Source organism: Grampus griseus (assembly GCF_964374135.1).
Source record: "Grampus griseus genome assembly, chromosome: 8".
Taxonomy (NCBI): domain Eukaryota; kingdom Metazoa; phylum Chordata; class Mammalia; order Artiodactyla; family Delphinidae; genus Grampus; species Grampus griseus.
The window spans coordinates 105,970,082-105,988,838 of NC_139002.1; the positions used below are offsets into that span (position 1 = coordinate 105,970,082).

Here is an 18,757-nt window from a genome sequence, read left to right on the forward strand (position 1 = left end):
TTATTTGGTTGCACTGGGTCTTAGTTGCGGCTCGCAGGCTCCTTAGTTGCGGCAGGCAGGCTCCTTAGTTGCGGCATGTGAACTCAGTTGCGGTATGCATGTGGAACCTAGTTCCCAGACCAGGGATCGAACCCGGGGCCCCTGCATTGGGAGCGTGGAATCTTACCCACTGCACCACCAGGGAAGTCCCTTTTCAAAAGCCCGCCTTGGAGCTGCCCTCTGAAGGGAAAACTGGACAACAAACACACAAACTGGGGAACAGCGGGGCAGACACTCCTGGTGCACTTTCGTCTTGTTTGAATTTTTTTAAACATGCATTTGTCCTTCTGTGATTCTTATTTTCTCTTTTTCGGGAGAAGGAAGGATTTATTCTTACAGGCAGCAGGTAAGGAGCACCCCGGGGATCTTCCCCAGCAGTGTTTCCCTAAACAGCACAATTGGGGAAGTTTTAAGCGAAGGGTACATGCATGTTCATGACTTTTGTAATTTTTTACATAAGTGAATTAAAAACAAGACACGTGCTTAAAAACAGTGAATACATGTCCTCTCTTGCAGGTAAACAGAATTGAGAGCATGAGTGGTTAGCTGTATTTGCATTTACGTGCATGTTTTTCAACGCTGGACTATTTTATTGGCGAGACTGCTGTTGAACTCGCTGCGGTTTCACACAGCTGAAAAACAATCCTTTTCCTACAAGGTGTAGAGGGGGTTCTGGACTCGGAGCCCAGACGTGGAGTCTAGCCTTTATTCTGCTTCTTCCGAGCAGGTCACTTACCCTCTCCGAGTCCTGATTTCCTCATCTGCCCTACGGGGCCCCGATTCACCCTACCTGCCTTACAGAATTTCTCCAAGAATTCAGCGAGGCAATCCATGGGAAAGTGTTTCACAAGCCTTAAGGACCACGGAAACATACATGATGTGTCAACTACCACTCTGACACGCTGAAACTTCAATAAAGGGAATACTGTACAGATTGAAGCAAGTGTCTGAAAACCTTGAATCTGATGAACTTCTTCTTCCAGGAATGAAGTCCAGACAGATAGATCTGCCTGAGGGCCTCGTGGCTCAGCCGGAGGTCGATTCCGTCGGGAGTGACCGTGAACTGAAAGGCCACGGCTTGGTGAGCCTCCGCCATGGTTATCGAGCTCCTGGAAAGACAAGGGGAGAACGTAACATGGAGGGGGCACTGACCGGACGTTAGAAAACCTCTAACTTGTAGAGAAGCGTAATCCATTCTGAATCTGATTGTTTCCTCCCATTTGATAGATTACAAGGTTTTCATTAACACATCCGATTCTGTGATTAGCCATCACCCCTCCCCTGCTGGTCCAGCCAGATACAGACAATTGCAGCCTCTGCTTAGAGGCGCTGGGTGGTCAGCAGAGTCCAGGAGCGGGAACCCCTCGTTCCTCCCTCCACTACCCGCCATCCACCCAACTCTGCCGCCCAGTCTACACCCGGCTGACCCAGGAAGCCAGAGGAGGTTTAGCAACTTGCCCCGCAAATGGGAGGCAAATCCCATTCCCGCCCACCAGCCAGCCTAGAGGCTGGCACAGAAAGTCCACAAATGCGTCCACAATGGCCCCTGATCCCTTATCTTCAGGGATCAACGGTGGGAAAACAGGACCAACGCCCAACACCTTGGCCCCTGGTACGCGTGGAGCTGCTGCCCGAGAAACCCCTTCAGGCTCCACAAAGGACTCCACGAAAACCAGACGCACAGAACCCTCAGGGGGAGGTGGGGTGTGGACAAGACAGGCTGGGCCTTCCTCCTCAGAGGCTGCAGAAATCCAACTGCCGTCAACAGCCAGTATCACGCTCCCTCCCCCGCTGCAGGCTCAGCCCTCCCTGCAGGCTTCCCTGCCTGGCAGAGGCAAGTGCATTGCATTTCCCCTGCTGGGTATATCCGGTCTCCCTTCACCCGCTTCCTTGGCGGGATCCCTCCTGGCCTCCCCAGCACCAGCCCCTCTGCCAACCTTCTGAAGGCGGGCGATGGTACCATCTCCTCCTAAACCGTGTGGCACCAAGCACACGTGGATAAAGAGGAGCTAAAAATCCAGAACAAACCAGAATAAAGATCCGAAATTGGGAGTGCGTGTGTGTATCCCCATCGCAGGCCATGTCTCCTTTTTTTACCCGTGTAATAAGCCCACTGGGGGCAGACGTCGGACCCGTCAAAATCAAGGGCAAGGCGGTTTCAGAGACACCCAGTTACAAAAGTCAAACTAGCTTAGTCTTCAGCAAATCAGGACGAATGATCTCAACTTTCACTCACTGGTTTGTTCAACAATTGTGTGCTGACTGCCTCCTATGTGCCAGCCGTGGGGAGGATGGAGGTCCCCCTGCCCTCCTGCAGCTCAGACAGGGGGTGGAAAGAAGAGGGAGTGACAGAGGGGACCTCCCAGGTGACACGGAAGCCCAGGGGAAGGATTGGCCAGAGGGCAAGACTTTCAGGCCTGAAGGCAGACCTGGGAAAGGGCTGGAGGTGCAGGGTGGCTGGGCTCGAGGTGGGCACTAAATTCAGAAAGGGAAGTCCCGGAGGCAGTCGGGTTTCATGCTAAGGGCAATGGAAAAGTATCCCAGGGCTGTGAGTCAGGGGCGTCAGTTCCTGTGTCTGTGTCTGTTCCAAAGAAGACCACTCGGTGGTCTTGGAGCCAGGGCCAGGTGGGGTGAGGAAGTGAGACCAGTACGAAGCTGGGGTGGTCTTCCAGGAGAGCGTGGCCCAGAGTGGGAACACTGGGGACGGGGAGGGTGACCCGCTCCAGACAGGTTTCGGAGGTGCCCTGGGGCTGGGGTCTGAACCGTGTGGGCTCCACTGAGCCTCCACACACAGAAGGGCCACAGCGCGGGGTGGGCTGGGAGTGGAGCCTTCACCCCGGGATGGACCGGGGCACCCACGTGGAGATGCTGGGGCAGACGGAGTGGCTGGGATGGGCACCCGAGAGCACTGCTCGGATGACCTTGAAAGAAAAAAAGCAAGTCGGCGAAACTTGCATCCCACTCACGGAACCTTGGCCTGGTGCCACGTGTCCAGCGTTCAAGAATAGTTACACGTTATTTGGGACTTCCCTGGCGGTCCAGTGGTTAGGACTCTGTGTTTTCACTGCTGAGGGCCTGGGTTCGATCCCTGGGCAGGGAACTAAGATCCTGCGAGCCGTGCGGTGTGGGCAAAAAGAAGGATAAGAAAAATTACACATTATTTACCTGGCACAGAGCAAACGTCCAGAGCCTGGCTAACTATGAAGACAGATGCCATTTGAAAGCAGCACGACTCTAAGCAAAAGCTCGCTACAGGTAAATTGAAAATGCTGAAGACATTTTAAACCAACAGCTGGAATCAATTTCTCGAAAAGCTACCCAAGGTGGCTCTTAAGATGTTTCCAGAACCTGAAGGTTAACTCAAGGCCTCCCCCCATCAAAGCCTTGGGGTGAACACAAAGCAGGTCTTACAAAGATAAGAATTCTGCACAGCATGCATCACAGCAAATAAAATTATGTGACTGGCTACCCTTTCAATGATTTTTAAAAATTAATTAATTAATTTTTATTTTTGGCTGCATTGGGTCTTCATTGCTGTGCGCGGGTTTTCTCTAGTTGTGGCGAGCGGGGGCTACTCTTCATTGCGGTGCACGGGCTTCTCATTGCGGTGGCTTCTCTTGTTGTGGAGCACGGGCTCTAGGCACGCGGGCTTCAGTAGTTGTGGCTCGCAGGCTCTAGAGTGCAGGCTCAGTAGTTGTGGCTCATGGGCTTAGTTGCTCCGTGGCATGTGGGGTCTTCCCGGACCAGGGCTCGAACCCGTGTCCCCTGCATTGGCAGGCAGATTCTTAACCACTGTGCTACCAGGGAAGTCCCTCAATGATTTTTAAAATCTTTCAAGGGCTTTCTGCAGAACAGGAAGGGATTATTAATGGCAGTAGACTAAACGTAGTGTTTGTAGCCAATTCTCTCCAAAGGTATGTGTCCGGTGTTTGCTCGGGGAGCTAACCTCTGCTGGGCAGGGGCACACAGACAAGGATATTTACAGCCTCCGTTTCTGGAGGCCTTTATCAGAACTCTTTGAAAAATAGATAATTAACAAGGGCCTATACTGTATAGCACAGGGAACTCTACTCAATACTCTGTAATGACCTACGTGGGAAAAGAATCTAAAAGAGTGGAAATATGTATAACTGATTCACTTTGCTGTACAGCAGAAACTAACACAACATTGTAAATCAATTGTACTCCAATAAAAATTATTGTATTATTATTATTATTTTTTGGTCACACAATGTGGCATGTGGGATCTTAGTTCCCCCACCAAGGATCAAACCCATGGCCCCTACAGTGCAAGCATGGAGTCTTAAGCACTGGACTGCCAGGGAAGTCCCTAAAAATTATTCTTTTTAAAAATGAAAAAACTCTGAATTTAACTAGTGATTTGCTTGTTTTGATTGGTTCAGACTAAAAACCAAATAGAAGAGTCTTAAGTGCCCTCCAGGTGGACAATTTGTTTTTCTAGTTTTGCAGGAGCCAGGATGACGATCGTGAGCCGGCCTCCCCCGATCTGAGCCAGAAGCAGGAGTTAGTGAACCGGATGACAAGGGCTTGAGAAGCTCCCTCTGCAAATCTATCGAGTGAAAATTCCACCCTCGATTTTGGCATCCACAGCCTCGCACTTGCAAACACTCAGCCTTGGAATACTGCCCCCTGCAGCCACCAGGACAATGCAGAGCTTTCGCTGCAGTAAAATACCACTTCGCACCCACCAGGACCGCCATAATCAAAAGGATGGGCGATGACAGGCGCTGGAGAGGATGTGGAGAAATCGGAACCTCGTGCACGTCTGGCCGGGATGTCAGACGGCACAGCCCCTTCGGAAAAGTCTGGCAGCTCCTCAAACGGTCAAATGTGGAGTTACCACACGACCCAGCAATTCCGCTCCTAGGCTCATGCTCATGAAAACGTGTGTCTGCACACAAACCTGTACGTGATGTTCACGGCGGCATTATTCATAATAACCAAAAAGTGGAAGCAGCCCAAACACCCTCCCACTGACGAACGGGGGTAAACAAAATATGCCCCGTCCACACAACAGGATGCTACGTGCAGGCAATACAAAGGGATGACGCGCTGACACACACCACCGCACGGGTGACCCTTGAAAACACGATGCTGAGTGAAGGCAGCCAGACACAGATGGCCACGTATTGTACGATTCCACCTATGGGAAATGTCCGGAACAGGCACATCCGCAGAGGCAGAAAGCAGTGGTTGCCTAGGGCCGGGGGGAGGTGGGGCTTAAGGAGAGGAGGGTTTCTTTGGGGGGGTGATGAAATGTCCCAGAATTGATGGGGGTCACAGCTGCACATACGTGTGAATATACTAAAATCACTGACGTGTACACTTGAGGTGGGTGGATGGTATGGGATGTGAATGATCTCCCAATAAAGCTGTCACAAAAACACCGCTGTCTCATGAAACAGAAGTGTTATCTATTTAACACTCATACATCTGAACCTTCTCTCCTCAGACATGTAATTCAGGCGGGTGCATTACTACTCCTTTCCCCCGATGTGCCCCAGTTCTGCATTCACGCTAAGGACCCCTTTAAACAACGGTTACTTCATAACCTTAAGAATTACTATTAAATGCTTTTAGGTGTCACGTGATATGGTGGTTATTTTCTGAAAGAGCTGCTGTCTTTTTTTAATGTCAAATCACCAATTTTGTGATTCAAATTAAATTCTATGCATTGCTTCACCAATACACATGGAAATATAAATATATGGTGTATTGTATGTTATCATTCATCAGGATGAGACTTTTTGCAGGTGCCTGAAAACAACTGTTTCAAATATAATATGCACACATTTTACAATCAAAGTTAGAAAACTATTTTTTAATTGAATGGTAAGAGCTGCTATCTTTTTGGCGATACATACTGAAATATTTACCAATGCGCTTTTATCTTTTATCACGTTGGGATTTGCTTCAAAACCACTGGAGGTGGGGGAAGGATGGACAGGGGTAGGAAATGCCATATGTGAGAACTGGTGAAGTTGGGCTGTGACCAAGTGAGAATCCTTATGCCTGTGTTTTTTTTTTTTTTTTTTTTTTTGGCGGCGGGGGTGGCCATGCCACATGGCTTGCAGGATATCTTAGTTCCCTGACCAGGGATCGAACCCGTGCCCCCTGTAGTGGAAGCACAGAGTCCTAACCACTGGACCGCCAGGGAATTCTCGCCTGTGTCTCTTCTGTATGTTTGTCATCTGCTCTAATAATTGCTTAAAATATGTTTAAGGAAATAAAACACGTATCCACTGCAGCCGGTGCTAAATCTCACACCCAGAGACCAACTTTCAATAGCTGCTCACCCACCCAACCACACCTGCAGAAACAACAAGAAAGGAAGGGCGAGGCTGCCTGTGGGGTCACTGCGCCCCCTGCCCTGGGGCACCCTCGCAGGTCATACCCCCAGCTCCTACCTTCCACCCAACCCAGGTGGGTGTGGGTGCAGCCTGAACGCACTGCCCTGCCTCTCCCACCTTCGAATCGCCCCGAAGCAGCAGCTGGAGTAATTGATGAAGACACAGCTACCATCATTTCCCAAAGGCTGACCGTGGCCGCTGGACATGAAGCAGCTCCCCTGGGTCGCTCGCCCAGAGGGTTCCTAACATCTCTAAAAATGGGGACCTTTTTCTTCAAATGTAAACACACAGGAGAGGTTCGTGGATAAAGCCTTTCAACCCTCTTCTTCCTCCCTTTGGCCCTGAGGGGTGGAGGGCTCCAGACCAGTGTCTGAAAACCACCGTGAGAATGGTGCGAACCTCGCCAACAGAGAGCCAAGCCGTTCCTCCGGATACTTCCCTGCAGTCAATCAGGTCAGCAGCCCCGCAGAGCTGGCAAAAGTGCCTGGAGCTGAAGGGCCACTGCTGACGAATGGCCTCCCCACTGCTGGCAGATCTCTCCTTGAAACACCTCCAACCGCCTGCCATGCCGAGAGAGGCCAGACCTGCTCCAGGTGCAAGGAGGCACGTCAGTAATAAACTCGTGGAACATCAGGAGTTATGAGGAGCGCAAAAGAGCCCCAGTGAACTTCACTGTGTTAACACAGCAGGATGTTTTCTGTCTTACAGCAGGAGATACTGCCAACGCACGAGAGCAAGGAATCACACCTACATATCCCCTCCCGGAAGGAACAGATACTAATACTTTGTCATGTGGACCGGAGACTGCCCTGTCCTCAACTCTCCCTTCCTGGCCTGCATCCCTGGAGCCCCGAGGCGCACCAGCCCAGGCTGGCACGGCTGTCCTGTCACTGTCAGCACCGCTGGGAACCTCAACACACCAGGAGAGGAAGGGCCCTGGGGCCAGCTGGCAGGCTGGGGACCGTGTCTGGATCCGAGCCACTTACCCTGGGCAGCCTCTTCTCTGCATCCCTTCCACCTTCCAGGGTGAAGGCAAAGGGCGCGCTAGGGGACTTTCCTGGCCGTCCAGTGGTTAAGACTCCGCGCTTCCACTGCAGGGGGCGCGGGTTCCATCCCTAGTCGGGGAACTAAGATCCCGCATGCTGCGCGGCACAGCCAAAAAATTAAAAAAAAAAAAAAAGGGTACGGCAGGGCCCCAAGGGCCAGGCGAGCGGGCAGCACCCCCTTCCCAGCTTCCCTGGGCTGGCGCAGGCTCTGCCACGCCCACACACGGTGTGCAGCTAAACCCTGAGTGTCCACGCGCCGGCCCCCTCTCCAGCTTCCTCTCCCTTCCAGGTGAGGTCACCAAGCGCATAGACTGTCTTACCAGTGCATCTGCTGAGGGTCCTCCTCCAGCCCCTCTGCACCCGGGACTCAACCGCCCACAGGGCCCTGCCCAGGGCTTTGCCCTGTATCTGTGCACACGAGTCTCTCTCCTAACTCATCCACACCGATGCCAAAACCACGTCAACTGAAAACCCACCTTGCATCTTGCCCGTATCCTCCCGGCCAACTCTCTCCTTGAAACACCTCCAACCGCCTGCCACGCCGGGTCACGGACGGGCTAGGGCAGTCCTCACTCCACCCCTCACCCCATGCTGGCCAGCACCAGAACCTGCTGTCCTGGGAAGCAGGTTCCCCGAGTACCACTCCACCTGGGTGGCCGGGTCACGGACGGGCTAGGGCAGTCCTCACTCCACCCCTCACCCCATGCTGGCCAGCACCAGAACCTGCTGTCCTGGGAAGCAGGTTCCCCGAGTACCACTCCACCTGGGTGGCCGGGTCACGGACGGGCTAGGGCAGTCCTCACTCCATCCCTCACCCCATGCTGGCCAGCACCAGAACCTGCTGTCCTGGGAAGGTATGCTGCCCCTCTCCCCGAGTACCACTCCACCTGGGTGGAGAGCCGTGGCTTCCCCAGGGACCCACCCACAGGATGTGCACCTGTGCCCCGGATTCTCGGGAGGCTGGAGAAGAAAACACACCAACTGTCTCCACGTCTGCACTCGGCTGTTCTCGCAAACCATCACTGGGCAGCTACCGGAGGCCCTCGGACAAGAATTCTGAACTGGAGGGAACGGGGGACAGTAGAAGGACCTTCTGGAAGCGCAGGCTGGCTGCCCCTCCTGCTGAAGGTCTGGCTAGGTGGGAGGAGAAGGCCCCCGGGGACTGTTCTTGGTGTGAGGCCACCTCCTGCAGTGCTCCGCCAGACCAGCTCAGGGGTACACTGGAGGTGGCCGCTGGTGGCAGCAACCCCCCAGCTGCGGGGAGACATCCAGAAATTGATCCGACATGCTGAAAACAAAGCCCTCTCTGTGTGCGTGTCGGCCGCGGGGCTACGGACCCGTTTATTTCCCCTGGGAGGACAGAAATCACTTCTGGTCACATCAGGTGGACAGCGCCCACCTGGAGCCCCACCTGATGGTGATTGTGCACAAACCTGCCGGCCCGGAACACACCTGGGCGCTGCTGCCCGCCCTCCCCCCCACCCCCCGCCCAGCTGAACGTGGTGGGAACCATGCGATGGTGCCGCCTTAGAAACCAGGAGGGCCACTAAAGGAGGGAGTCAGTCACCAAGGTCTGTACCAGAGCACTTAAGCACCTTATGCTAATCCGCTCCAGGAAAAACACCGAGATCCAGAATAAGACACTCCGGTTGAGAATGACGACCTATTTATTGCAGTTTTTAAAAGTCACACTTCTGGTCTTGAATTACGCCGCTATTCCCGAGGCCCTCCCCAGCTCAGTCTCCCGGTCACCTCCTCTTTGGCCAGGCCCACTGGTCATGCCCTGTGGCCTGTGAACTCCGACTCAGAGCCGGGATGCCTCGGACCTTTCTCGATTTCCCTTTTCCTGCTTCACACCTAGCTTACAGCTCCCCTCGCCCAGGTGCCTGCCTCGGAATGCACATTCCAGAAGCACAGGAGTTCTACCAGTTACATTTAGCCATTTCAGCTGCACTTCCTGGCGAATGACCTTCACCTGTCAGTTATTCGTTTAATCTCCCGACATAAGCTGTAAAGCTCCCCAGGACACGAATCCTTGTTGAATTCTCTGAACAAACCATGAGCCCACAGACAGTTCTCCAACAGTGAACGTGAAGTGAACAATCTGGGGGGGAAATGCTGCAACATCTCATTCAATTTTGGTAAGACGACCTTCGTTTTAACAGCCCACTGCCACCCTCTAACTCCCTGGCCAATAAATTGGTCTGTACTTTGTTTGTCAAATGTGTTCACGTTGCCGTCTTTCTCCACAACCTATTCCTTTTAACAAAAGCCTTTAACCTCAGAGGTCAGTGGCCTGCAAATCGTAACACTGGTCATGTAATCAAGAAGTCATCCATAAGGACTTCCCTGGTGGCGCAGTGGTTAAGAATCCACCTACCAATGCAGGGGACACGGGTTCGAGCCCTGGTCCAGGAAGATCCCACACGCCAGGGACCAACTAAGCGCGTGCGCCACAACTACTGAGCCCGCGTACCACAACTACTGAAGCCCACGCGCCAAGAGCCCGTGCTCCGTGCCACGAGAAGCCACCGCAATGAGAAGCCCGCGTACTTCAACGAAGAGCAGACCCCGCTCGCCGCAACTAGAGAATGCCCACACGCAGCAAGGAAGACCCAATGCGGCCAGCAGTAAATAAATAAATAAATTGATTAATTTTTACAAAGTCATCCATAAGACATCCTGTTTCCCTCAAGGGCATCTGGCCTCCTTCAGAGCCGTCCTCCTCCACCCACCCCCCCACGTTCTTCAACAGGCAGCAGGAAAGGAGGTGAAAGGTCACCCAATGGAAAGTACAGGGCCAGACTTCAAAACAGGCCTGGGGAAAACTGAGGTGTGAAAACCACCTCTATGATGAAAAACAAACAATAAAAACTGGCCACGTGACAGCAGGTTTCCGAGAAAACGGCCTTTACAGCATATAATAATATAATATATGATAAATTATGTGTTGTCAGAAGCCTTTCAGAACAGTCATGAAATTAACAGATAAGGAGAGAAGTAGCTAGTAGGTAGATAGATAGGTAAGGCGTACAGATTAATTTTTGTGCTTTTAACAAGGAAGATACAAAATATTCTTTCTACCAAAGTCTTTGGCATGTGCCAGCCAATGCGATCCGTATTGTACCTGCATTACCCCGTTTAATTCTGACGGGAACTCTAGGAATTGGTTACTCCTGCTATTCCCATCTACAAGTGAGAAGACGGAGGCTTGGATGTCAAGAAACTTGCCCAAGGTCACAGCCAGCAAACAGCAGGGCGAGGACTCAGACCCAGGTCCAGCTCCAAAACTCACGTTCTTACCTCCCGAGTTAGGGGGTAAGTACTCCACACAAAGTTCTACTTAAGATTCCTGACGTTACAACACAGATATAAAATTAGGTCACTCTGTCGTAACCAAAATGATGTGACTGCAACCAGCAGTCAAACTACAGTAACTACAAATACAGCGGGTGCCAACTCTAAAATTATTCCCATGTTCCAGTATTTCCAGTATTCCCACTAGAACTGCACAGTTCACAGGCCCACAGGAGCGGACCCTGCCTTCTATTAAAATCCACCTCATCTAGAGGCAAACAGCTGAGCTGGAAATCCTCTGAGAAAAGGTCACCCACAGGAAGCGACAGCTTAGCGCAGCACGAGTGCCGGGCAGGGTCTCCAGGAGCACAGCCTGTATCCCTCATCAGAGTGAGGCTGGATGACACTTGCGCTGCCACCCCTGGAAAACCTCCTGTGAGAAGCCAGGGCAGGCAAAGAATCTGCAGCACCATCTTTAGCGGGGGGCAGAGCAATTATCTTACCATCTACCACATATTCTTCTATGGGCCGGTGACCAACACCTGGGAGGGTTCAGCTAACAAAGCTGATTCTGCCCTCCAGGACTGGCTCCAACTTGGGGAGACCATGTTCCTGCCATACGTGACAACCAAGGTGGTACCCAGGTTTACCTCAGCACTGCCACCTGAAGCACATCAAGGAAAGTACCAGGAAGGTTCTGGAAAGGCTTCACCAGCCCAGGGGTTCATGTGTCTTCTCAGGTTCCTTTTTGCTCTTTAGTATTTAGTATTCCTGCCATTTTGCTGTTAATGAGGGTGAGAGGTTAGATGCAGGCAAAAATTAGCAGTGACGGGAAGAAAGAATAAAAGGGCTCCTCTCCACTAGAGTGTGGGCACCCCACCTCTCTGCACACCACGGGCCAGTCCTTATTTCCTTGGAGACATGATCCTCTGTAATTGTGCTCTTGTGTTTGTTCAGCAAGTGTATACACAAACAAATACAAATTATTCTTTCCCTAATCTGAGGGAGGCATCTTAGAAGCAAGAACATGAGACTCAGGACTCACTTTAAATTTGGGGGAAGGCTTCGTGCACAGGCAAGGCGCAGGAACTTTCATTTATGAATGGCTACATCCTGAATTGATGACAGAGCACTGAATAGCCGCGTTAATTAAACGGGCCGCACGGTTCATTTCTCGCAGTGAAGTATGTCATAATAAACCGTTCACATTTACAGGGTAATGATGCTGAGTCAAGGCAGGTTAGAGGGGAAACCTGAATCATTATCCCTTCTTCTATGGCTCTCGAGAAACAACAGCTTCTGCCTACCGAGGTACTGTAAAAATAAAGCAAATTCAAATGTAACACTTATACGGTGCCGTATCAACAAGTAATGGTTAATCAGTTAAATACAGAGAAATGTGATTTCACCAAGAAAAAGAACTGGGGAAAGGTCATCGAGGGTCACATTTTTAGAAAGAAAATACAGAATGTCTTGGCGACTTCCCTGGTGGTCCAGTGGTTAAGACTCCGCGCTTTCACTGCAGGGGGCGCGGGTTCAATCCGTGATCGGGAACTAAGATCCCGCATGCCGTGCTGAGCGGCCAAAAAAAAAAAAAGAAAATACAGAATGTCTTGGCAGGCATAACCTGCCAATACAGTTGTCTAACCCAATTACCTGCACTACCTCTTCAGGTGTTTTTCTCTGTACGTCCATCCAAAAGGACCCCCTCCAGCCTGGCCAACATCAGGACAATGGCCTGAGCGAGAACGGCTGGGAGAGGCATGCGTCCACCCAAGAGAAGTCCCCGAACCTCTCCTCTCCACCAGGGTGTGGTTCCCTCAAACGTCCCTAAAACCTTGCGGGGGGTGCCCCGTATTTCCCACGCACGTGCTTCTCCTTTGCACCCAAAAGTACAGTTGAACGTGGTCAAACCACACGTTACAATCTGGGGGCTGCAGAAGGCAGCCGTATCCATAAAACCCGACTGCGGAGCTTCCCTGGAGCTTCCCTGGTGGCACGGTGGTTAAGAATCCGCCTGCCAACGCAGGGGACACGGGTTCGAGCCCTGGTCTGGGAAGATTCCCACATGCTGCGGAACAACTAAGCCCGCGAGCCACAACTACTGAGCCTGCGTGCCACAACTACTGAGGCTGCACGCCTAGAGCCCGTACTCCGCAACAAGAGAAGCCACCGCAATGAGAAGCCCGCGCACAGCAACGAAGAGTAGCCCCCGCTCACTACAACTAGAGAAAAGCCCGCGTGCAGCCATGAAGACCCAATGCAGCCAAAAAAAAAAGGCCTGCCTGCGGCCATGGTATTGTTTGCTGGAAGCTGTATTCATTTCACACCCTCAAAGCTACTCTCACACCTGGCCTCTTTTGGATCCTCAGAAAACCCCTGTGAGACAGGATGACAGCTGTCAGAGGGGCCGCCTTAGAGATGAGGAAGTGGAAACCCAGAAACACACACAGTTGATTCAATGTCACATCCAGTGGGCCCTGGGCTGGGGGAGGTGCCAACACCCAGGCCCTCTGCCTGCACCGTGGTCTGGGAAGCAGCCTGTCAGCAGGAGGGGGCACACGTTTTGGAGAACACAGATCCGGGTTCAAATTCCAGGTCTGCCACTTAGACGTCTGTGTGTGGGGGGGGGCGGCTAGAGCACATGTCATCGCCATTCGTAAGATCTGTTTCCTGTCAAATAAAGTATGCACACTACCCATAACTCACATTAGGTCTCCAATGCAGGAACATACTCTGTACCTTCCCAACTGCAGCCACAGGCCAACAGCAGTCCTCCAAGAATGTGGATTTCCATCCTTCCTCTTCCCACTGCGTTTGATACCCCAGCCCAACGTCTTTGACATTTAACTTTCAGCAGCATTACTGTACTTCACTCTGCGCAACAGTGCCTGCTTGCAAAAGGAGAAAGAAACCAAAACTCGGTGCATTAAATCTTTTTAAGGGCACGGAGAGGCCGACACTTGGGAAAATCAGTGATACATGTATAATCTTATAAATGAAGTATTATTTCATAAAAAGCAAAGTCCGAGTTACAGCATATGACGGCTTCTTAAAGGAAAGGTTATTTTGTGTTAGCTTTTTTTTTTTACATCTTCATTGGAATATAATTGCTTTACAATGTTGTTACTTTCTGCTGTATAACAAAGTGAATCAACTATATGTATACACATATCCCCATATCCCCTTCCTCTTGCATCTCCCTCCCACCTTCCCTAGCCCACCCCTCTAGGTGGTCACAAAGCACCTAGCTGAGCTGATCTCTCCCCGTGCGATGCAGCTGCTTCCCACTAGCTATCTATTTTACATTTGGTAGTGTATATAGGTCCATGCCACTCTCTCACTTCATCCCAGCTTACCCTCCCACCCCCGTGTCCTCAAGTCCATTCTCTACATCTGCGTCTTTATCCCTGCCTGCCCCTAGGTTCACCAGAACCATTTTTTTTTTTAGATTCCACATAAATGTGTTGGCATTCAGTACTTGTTTTTCTCTTTCTGACTTCACTCTATGACAGACTCTAGCTTTTAATACAAACTTGTCAGGGAACTAGATCCCGCATGCCGCAACTAAGACCCAGCACAGCCAAATAAATAAGTAAATATTAAAAAAAAAAAAAACGAGCCATTTAGGAAGCAGAATCTAGGATGACCCTCAGATTCCTGGGATGGGTGAGTGAACCACCACATGGAGTGTATGAACGATTCCTTTCCTTTTTACGTAGAGAACTCGGTGTCCAACAATTAGCCGATAAGCCTTCGTAAGCTGAGCGTAGCTACCCTATTTTCCAACCCTCCATAGTGGCCACTACCCTACTGTACGCCTGGAGAGGCACACCGCACTCGGCAGCACAATTGCTTTCAATTATTAACTTCCCTAAACATTCCTGGACATAAAAACAGCTCACATGCAAAAAAACTAAAGGCCATTCCACTGAACTGAGGCTCTCAGTCACCTAATATTTGCTTGGGGTAAAAGGTAAAGTTCACAAAACGCAGCAGAATATCAGAAATCAACAAGCAGAAAATATTCCTCGTGTTAAGTAACAGACATTTTTAAGAGCTTCCTTTAGATTATCCATATTTTTACCATGTCGTTAGGATGAACTGTTGAAGGTTGGTAGTATTATTCATATATTGCCTATTTTTATGCAACATCTTTCAAAATATAATTATATAGATTATAAATATCATTGTGTACAAATATAATGCAAAGGAAACCCCCTCAAAAAGGCTATTTTACTTACATATCCATGAAAGTTTGGCCTCTGCTTCCCTAATTCTTCCCAATTCTGTATTTTATACAGCATTGGTCTGTTTCTTTGGCAGTAGGATTTGATGTTTATGAAGCTGTGAGATGTCTCTAACAGATTTTTTTTTAATGCCCTGTACAGCCTAGACTATTTCTACAGTTGTCAAGGAAACTTAATAGTGGTAGCTTCTGCGGAGGGGTACCGGGTGAGGAGGCCAGCTTTGTGCTGAATTCCCGCCTGCACCCCCTTCATTTTGCACCGTGTGCCTGTAGTACTTATTTTTAAAACAGAAAAGTCCTCGCCGGAAAAGCTCGAGAGGGGCTCAAGCCATTCGAAGAAAGTAGAGGTCTCGTTAAAGTAAGAGGGAGAGTCTCCGAAACACACTTGAAACACACCAGCTTGAACAACAATTTTATTCTTAAAAGCAGCAATTTTTCCGGAATTCAAAGTGCAGGCGCCCACCGGTAACTGAACTGTCAGCTCTGCCAATAATAACCATGCAGAGTGACTAAACATTTTTTCCAACAAAGGAAAAAATGCATTGGATCAAAGTGCAGAAGCAGCCCCGGGCCGGAGCGGGTAAGCGTTTCCGCCTCCCACCTTCCCACCGCCTTTAGACTCCAGGCTGCAACTTTAATTGCTCGCTTGGAACGCGTCCTCACAGGCAATGCCAGCAGCTGCGGTCGGCGCGGCCCGCCCCTCCCCCCCCGGGCGTCACGTGACGGCTGAGAAAAGTAGGGGAAAGGTTACCGCGAGCCCCGCCCCCGGCCTGGCGCGCCCCGGGCGTTCAGATCCTGTTCCACCGGGCCGGCTCGGAGCCACGTTCCGGAGCGAGCTGGCGCGCGTCGGCGGCGCTGCCACTCCGGCAACAGCGGGCGAAATGCAGCGCCTCTGGGTGGGAAGGCCGAGCCCTGCATGGTCAACTTTGGGGACATTTAAGAGCTTGGTGTGCCCTAAGGCAACCCACACCAGAAACGCTGCCCCGCGCCCCGCGAGCCCAGAGCGCCTCCGGAAGGGGCTCACCGCGCAGCCCAAGGAACAATTAACTGTGCTTCCATGAATGGGCACGCGGGGCCAGGGTTGCGTAAGCCCGGGCCCTCGCCCCAGGACTCCTCGGAGACCCAGGCTTGACCGCTCGGTGAGCACGGGGGCTGGATCTGGGGCCAAGGCCGGGCGGCAGCGACGCCAGCTTTCTTCCTTTCACCTCTGGGTTAGGCCGCTTGTTTTCAGTACAAACTCGAAAGGTTATTTCGGCCTGTGCATGACGCCAATTTCTGCCACTCTTGATACAAAGTATGTGCACTCCTTAAGATGGCTCTTTTTCTGATTCCAACAGCTGTTCAGATGGAGTTCAATGTGCAAGATCAGGTCTAGCCACACATCTTTGGAAGGAAACCGTTCGTTTACATACGAAAAGCAGCCCCCGGGCACGCAGGGGCAGAACCACCCCAAACTCCAACGAGAATTTTGCATTCAGCTCCTATCACTTACAACCAAACACTCCCTCGCCTCAACGATAAGCATTATCATCAGCATTAATGTTCTCATTTATGCCACACTCAATAAGAGTCACCTTAAATAATTTGGAAAGGGGCGTGATTGCTTGCTGGCATAAAAAAAAAATTAATTAAAAGACCAGTGTGTTCGGCCATTTTTTTATTCATTTGGTTTGTGGTTTAGAAGGAAATAAGCATGCTTGAATATCTGGAATGACCAGAAACCGGAAGCCTGTGTGAGAAAATGGTGTAACAAAATACACTTTTCAAAAGGTTAAACTGATTTTATTTGGTGACTTACAAAGTTAGCAGTTGCCTACTAAAATCTGCCCTTCAATATTTTAATATCACATGGAGCACAGAGGAAACCGAAAGCAGCTCCGAGTTGGGAATATTAAGTTCTGTATTCAACCTGATTTCTCGAGATTTTTAACTCTTCGAGTTAAAAAAGTAAGATCATCTTTGTTCAGTTCGGCTTTAACGCGAGTCAACCACCGATTTACACTATAAAGACACTGATCCACAGCCTTTCCAAAACGAAAGGAACTGTCTGCTCGCCCCGGGCGATGGGGTTAGGGGCTGCCGGAATAGGGGCCCCGGAGCCCGGGCTGCTCTACCGCCCTGACCGTGCCGTCCGGGCTCGCAGGCCAAGTTCGCCCAGGCCTGGTCACGTGAAGCGCCCACACCCTCCCACCCCCTGCAAGGCAAGTTCCCCGGCCCGGCGCGACCTTGGGCAGGCTCTCCTCGCCCACCTGCCCTAGACCGCGCGCCGCATGGGGGGATGGAGGATGCTCGCAAGAGGGGACCCAGGCCTGGCGCCTCCATTCGCATCCACCTAGGGCGCTTGGACACCGCCTGGAGTCCCAGCGCCAAGGGCGTGTCCCCACGGCGGCGCTGCGGGGGCGGGAGCCTGGAGGGGGTCGGGAGCCTGGAGGGGGTCTGCGGCGCCCTGCTGAGTCCCTAGCGTCCCTCTGGCTCCCGCTTGGGCCGGCCCGCGACCCCGGGACGGCCCCCCAGACCCAATCCACTCTCGGAGGGGGAGGGGATGGGGCTAGATAAAGGAAGGATCCGCGGCGCCCTGCCATATCCCGAGGGCTCAGCATCCATCCCGCCGTCGCGTCCTTTCCACCGCCCTACCGCGGATCCCCAGACCCAATCCACTTCGGCGAGGGGAGTGGGATGCTGGCGAAAGGGAACCGGCAGTCCTGGGGTCCCCTGGCCGGGGGCATCCTGCCAAGTCCGGAGAGTCAAGCGTCCCTGCAGCTCCCATACAGTACCTGCTCGCAAGGCCGACCGATCCTCGGGCAGACCCCGAGACCCAATCAACCCACTCCTGGGAAGTGACGGTGAGATGGGAAGGGAAAGATAGCCGGTGGCCCTACTGGCCCCAGCCCGGAGGCGTCCTGCTAAGTCCGAAGGGTTGAGCATCCCTCCCGCAGCCACACCGGACCTGCCCGCATGCGGACTGACACTGACGCGGACGCCCTAGACCCAATCCACTGCGGGGTATGGGGAGTCCCGCCCCGCTCCGGTTTCGAGCTCTCTAAGAACCGCTGTCCCTCGGCGCCCCGACACAGGCGGCGGCCCCCCATCCCCCTCCCCGGCCCGGGCCCTTGCAGTCCCCGTCCGCCCCTGGCCCTGGGCCCCGCCGCAGCCAGCCCCCGGCTCCCGCCAGCACCCCCCCCCCCCGCGGCGCGCGGCCTTAGCCCGGCCTTACCGAGTCGGTGGACAGAGACGCGGCGACAGCCCCAGCAGCAGCGGCGGCTGAGTGAGCGAGGCAGCGAGCGAGCGCCGGGCGGGAGGACAGCGGGCGAGGTTGAAGGCACCCGACGCCGCCCGCGGCCGATTGGCTGAGGCGCGAGGGGCTGTGCGGCGACTCCCGGCGCTCGGCGGGCCAAGGGCGGGACCTGGACGAACGGGGCGGGGCGTCAGCAGGGGCGGGGCGCCCTGAGGAGCGGGTCGGGCGAGGAAACTGAGGCTCGCAGGGGTGCAGGCCACCTCCACCTCTGCCAGCTTGATGCCTAGGACGAGATTTCTCGCCCTGCGAGCCTCAGTTTCCTCATCTGAAAAATGGGCCAACTCATTAGGACCATGCCCGTACAAGCGCTTAGCACAGTGACTAGCTCAACCTCGCCCTTTATAGGCATTGCCCCGTATAATCCTCACGGCACCCCTATAAATAGCTGATCCTAGCCCGGGTCAGAGGAGGGATCACTAAACTGCCCACAATCACACTAAGAAGGTGGATTCGACATTGG

At 52.5% G+C, this 18,757-nt stretch overlaps 1 protein-coding gene across 1 annotated transcript in view; it reads right to left on the minus strand.

Moving 5' to 3' along the window:
• CPT1A (carnitine palmitoyltransferase 1A) overlaps positions 1 to 18,340 on the minus strand; it is a 71,010-nt gene extending 52,670 nt beyond the window's left edge. The window contains exons 1-2 of the mRNA XM_082660171.1: positions 18,217 to 18,340; positions 995 to 1,148 (exon numbers count right to left, since the gene is read on the minus strand). Of these exons, the coding sequence (XP_082516297.1) occupies positions 995 to 1,135 (141 nt within the window). The 5' untranslated portion in view covers positions 1,136 to 1,148; positions 18,217 to 18,340. The remainder of the gene's footprint in view (positions 1 to 994; positions 1,149 to 18,216) is intronic.
• Between the last annotated feature and the right edge of the window lie 417 nt (positions 18,341 to 18,757).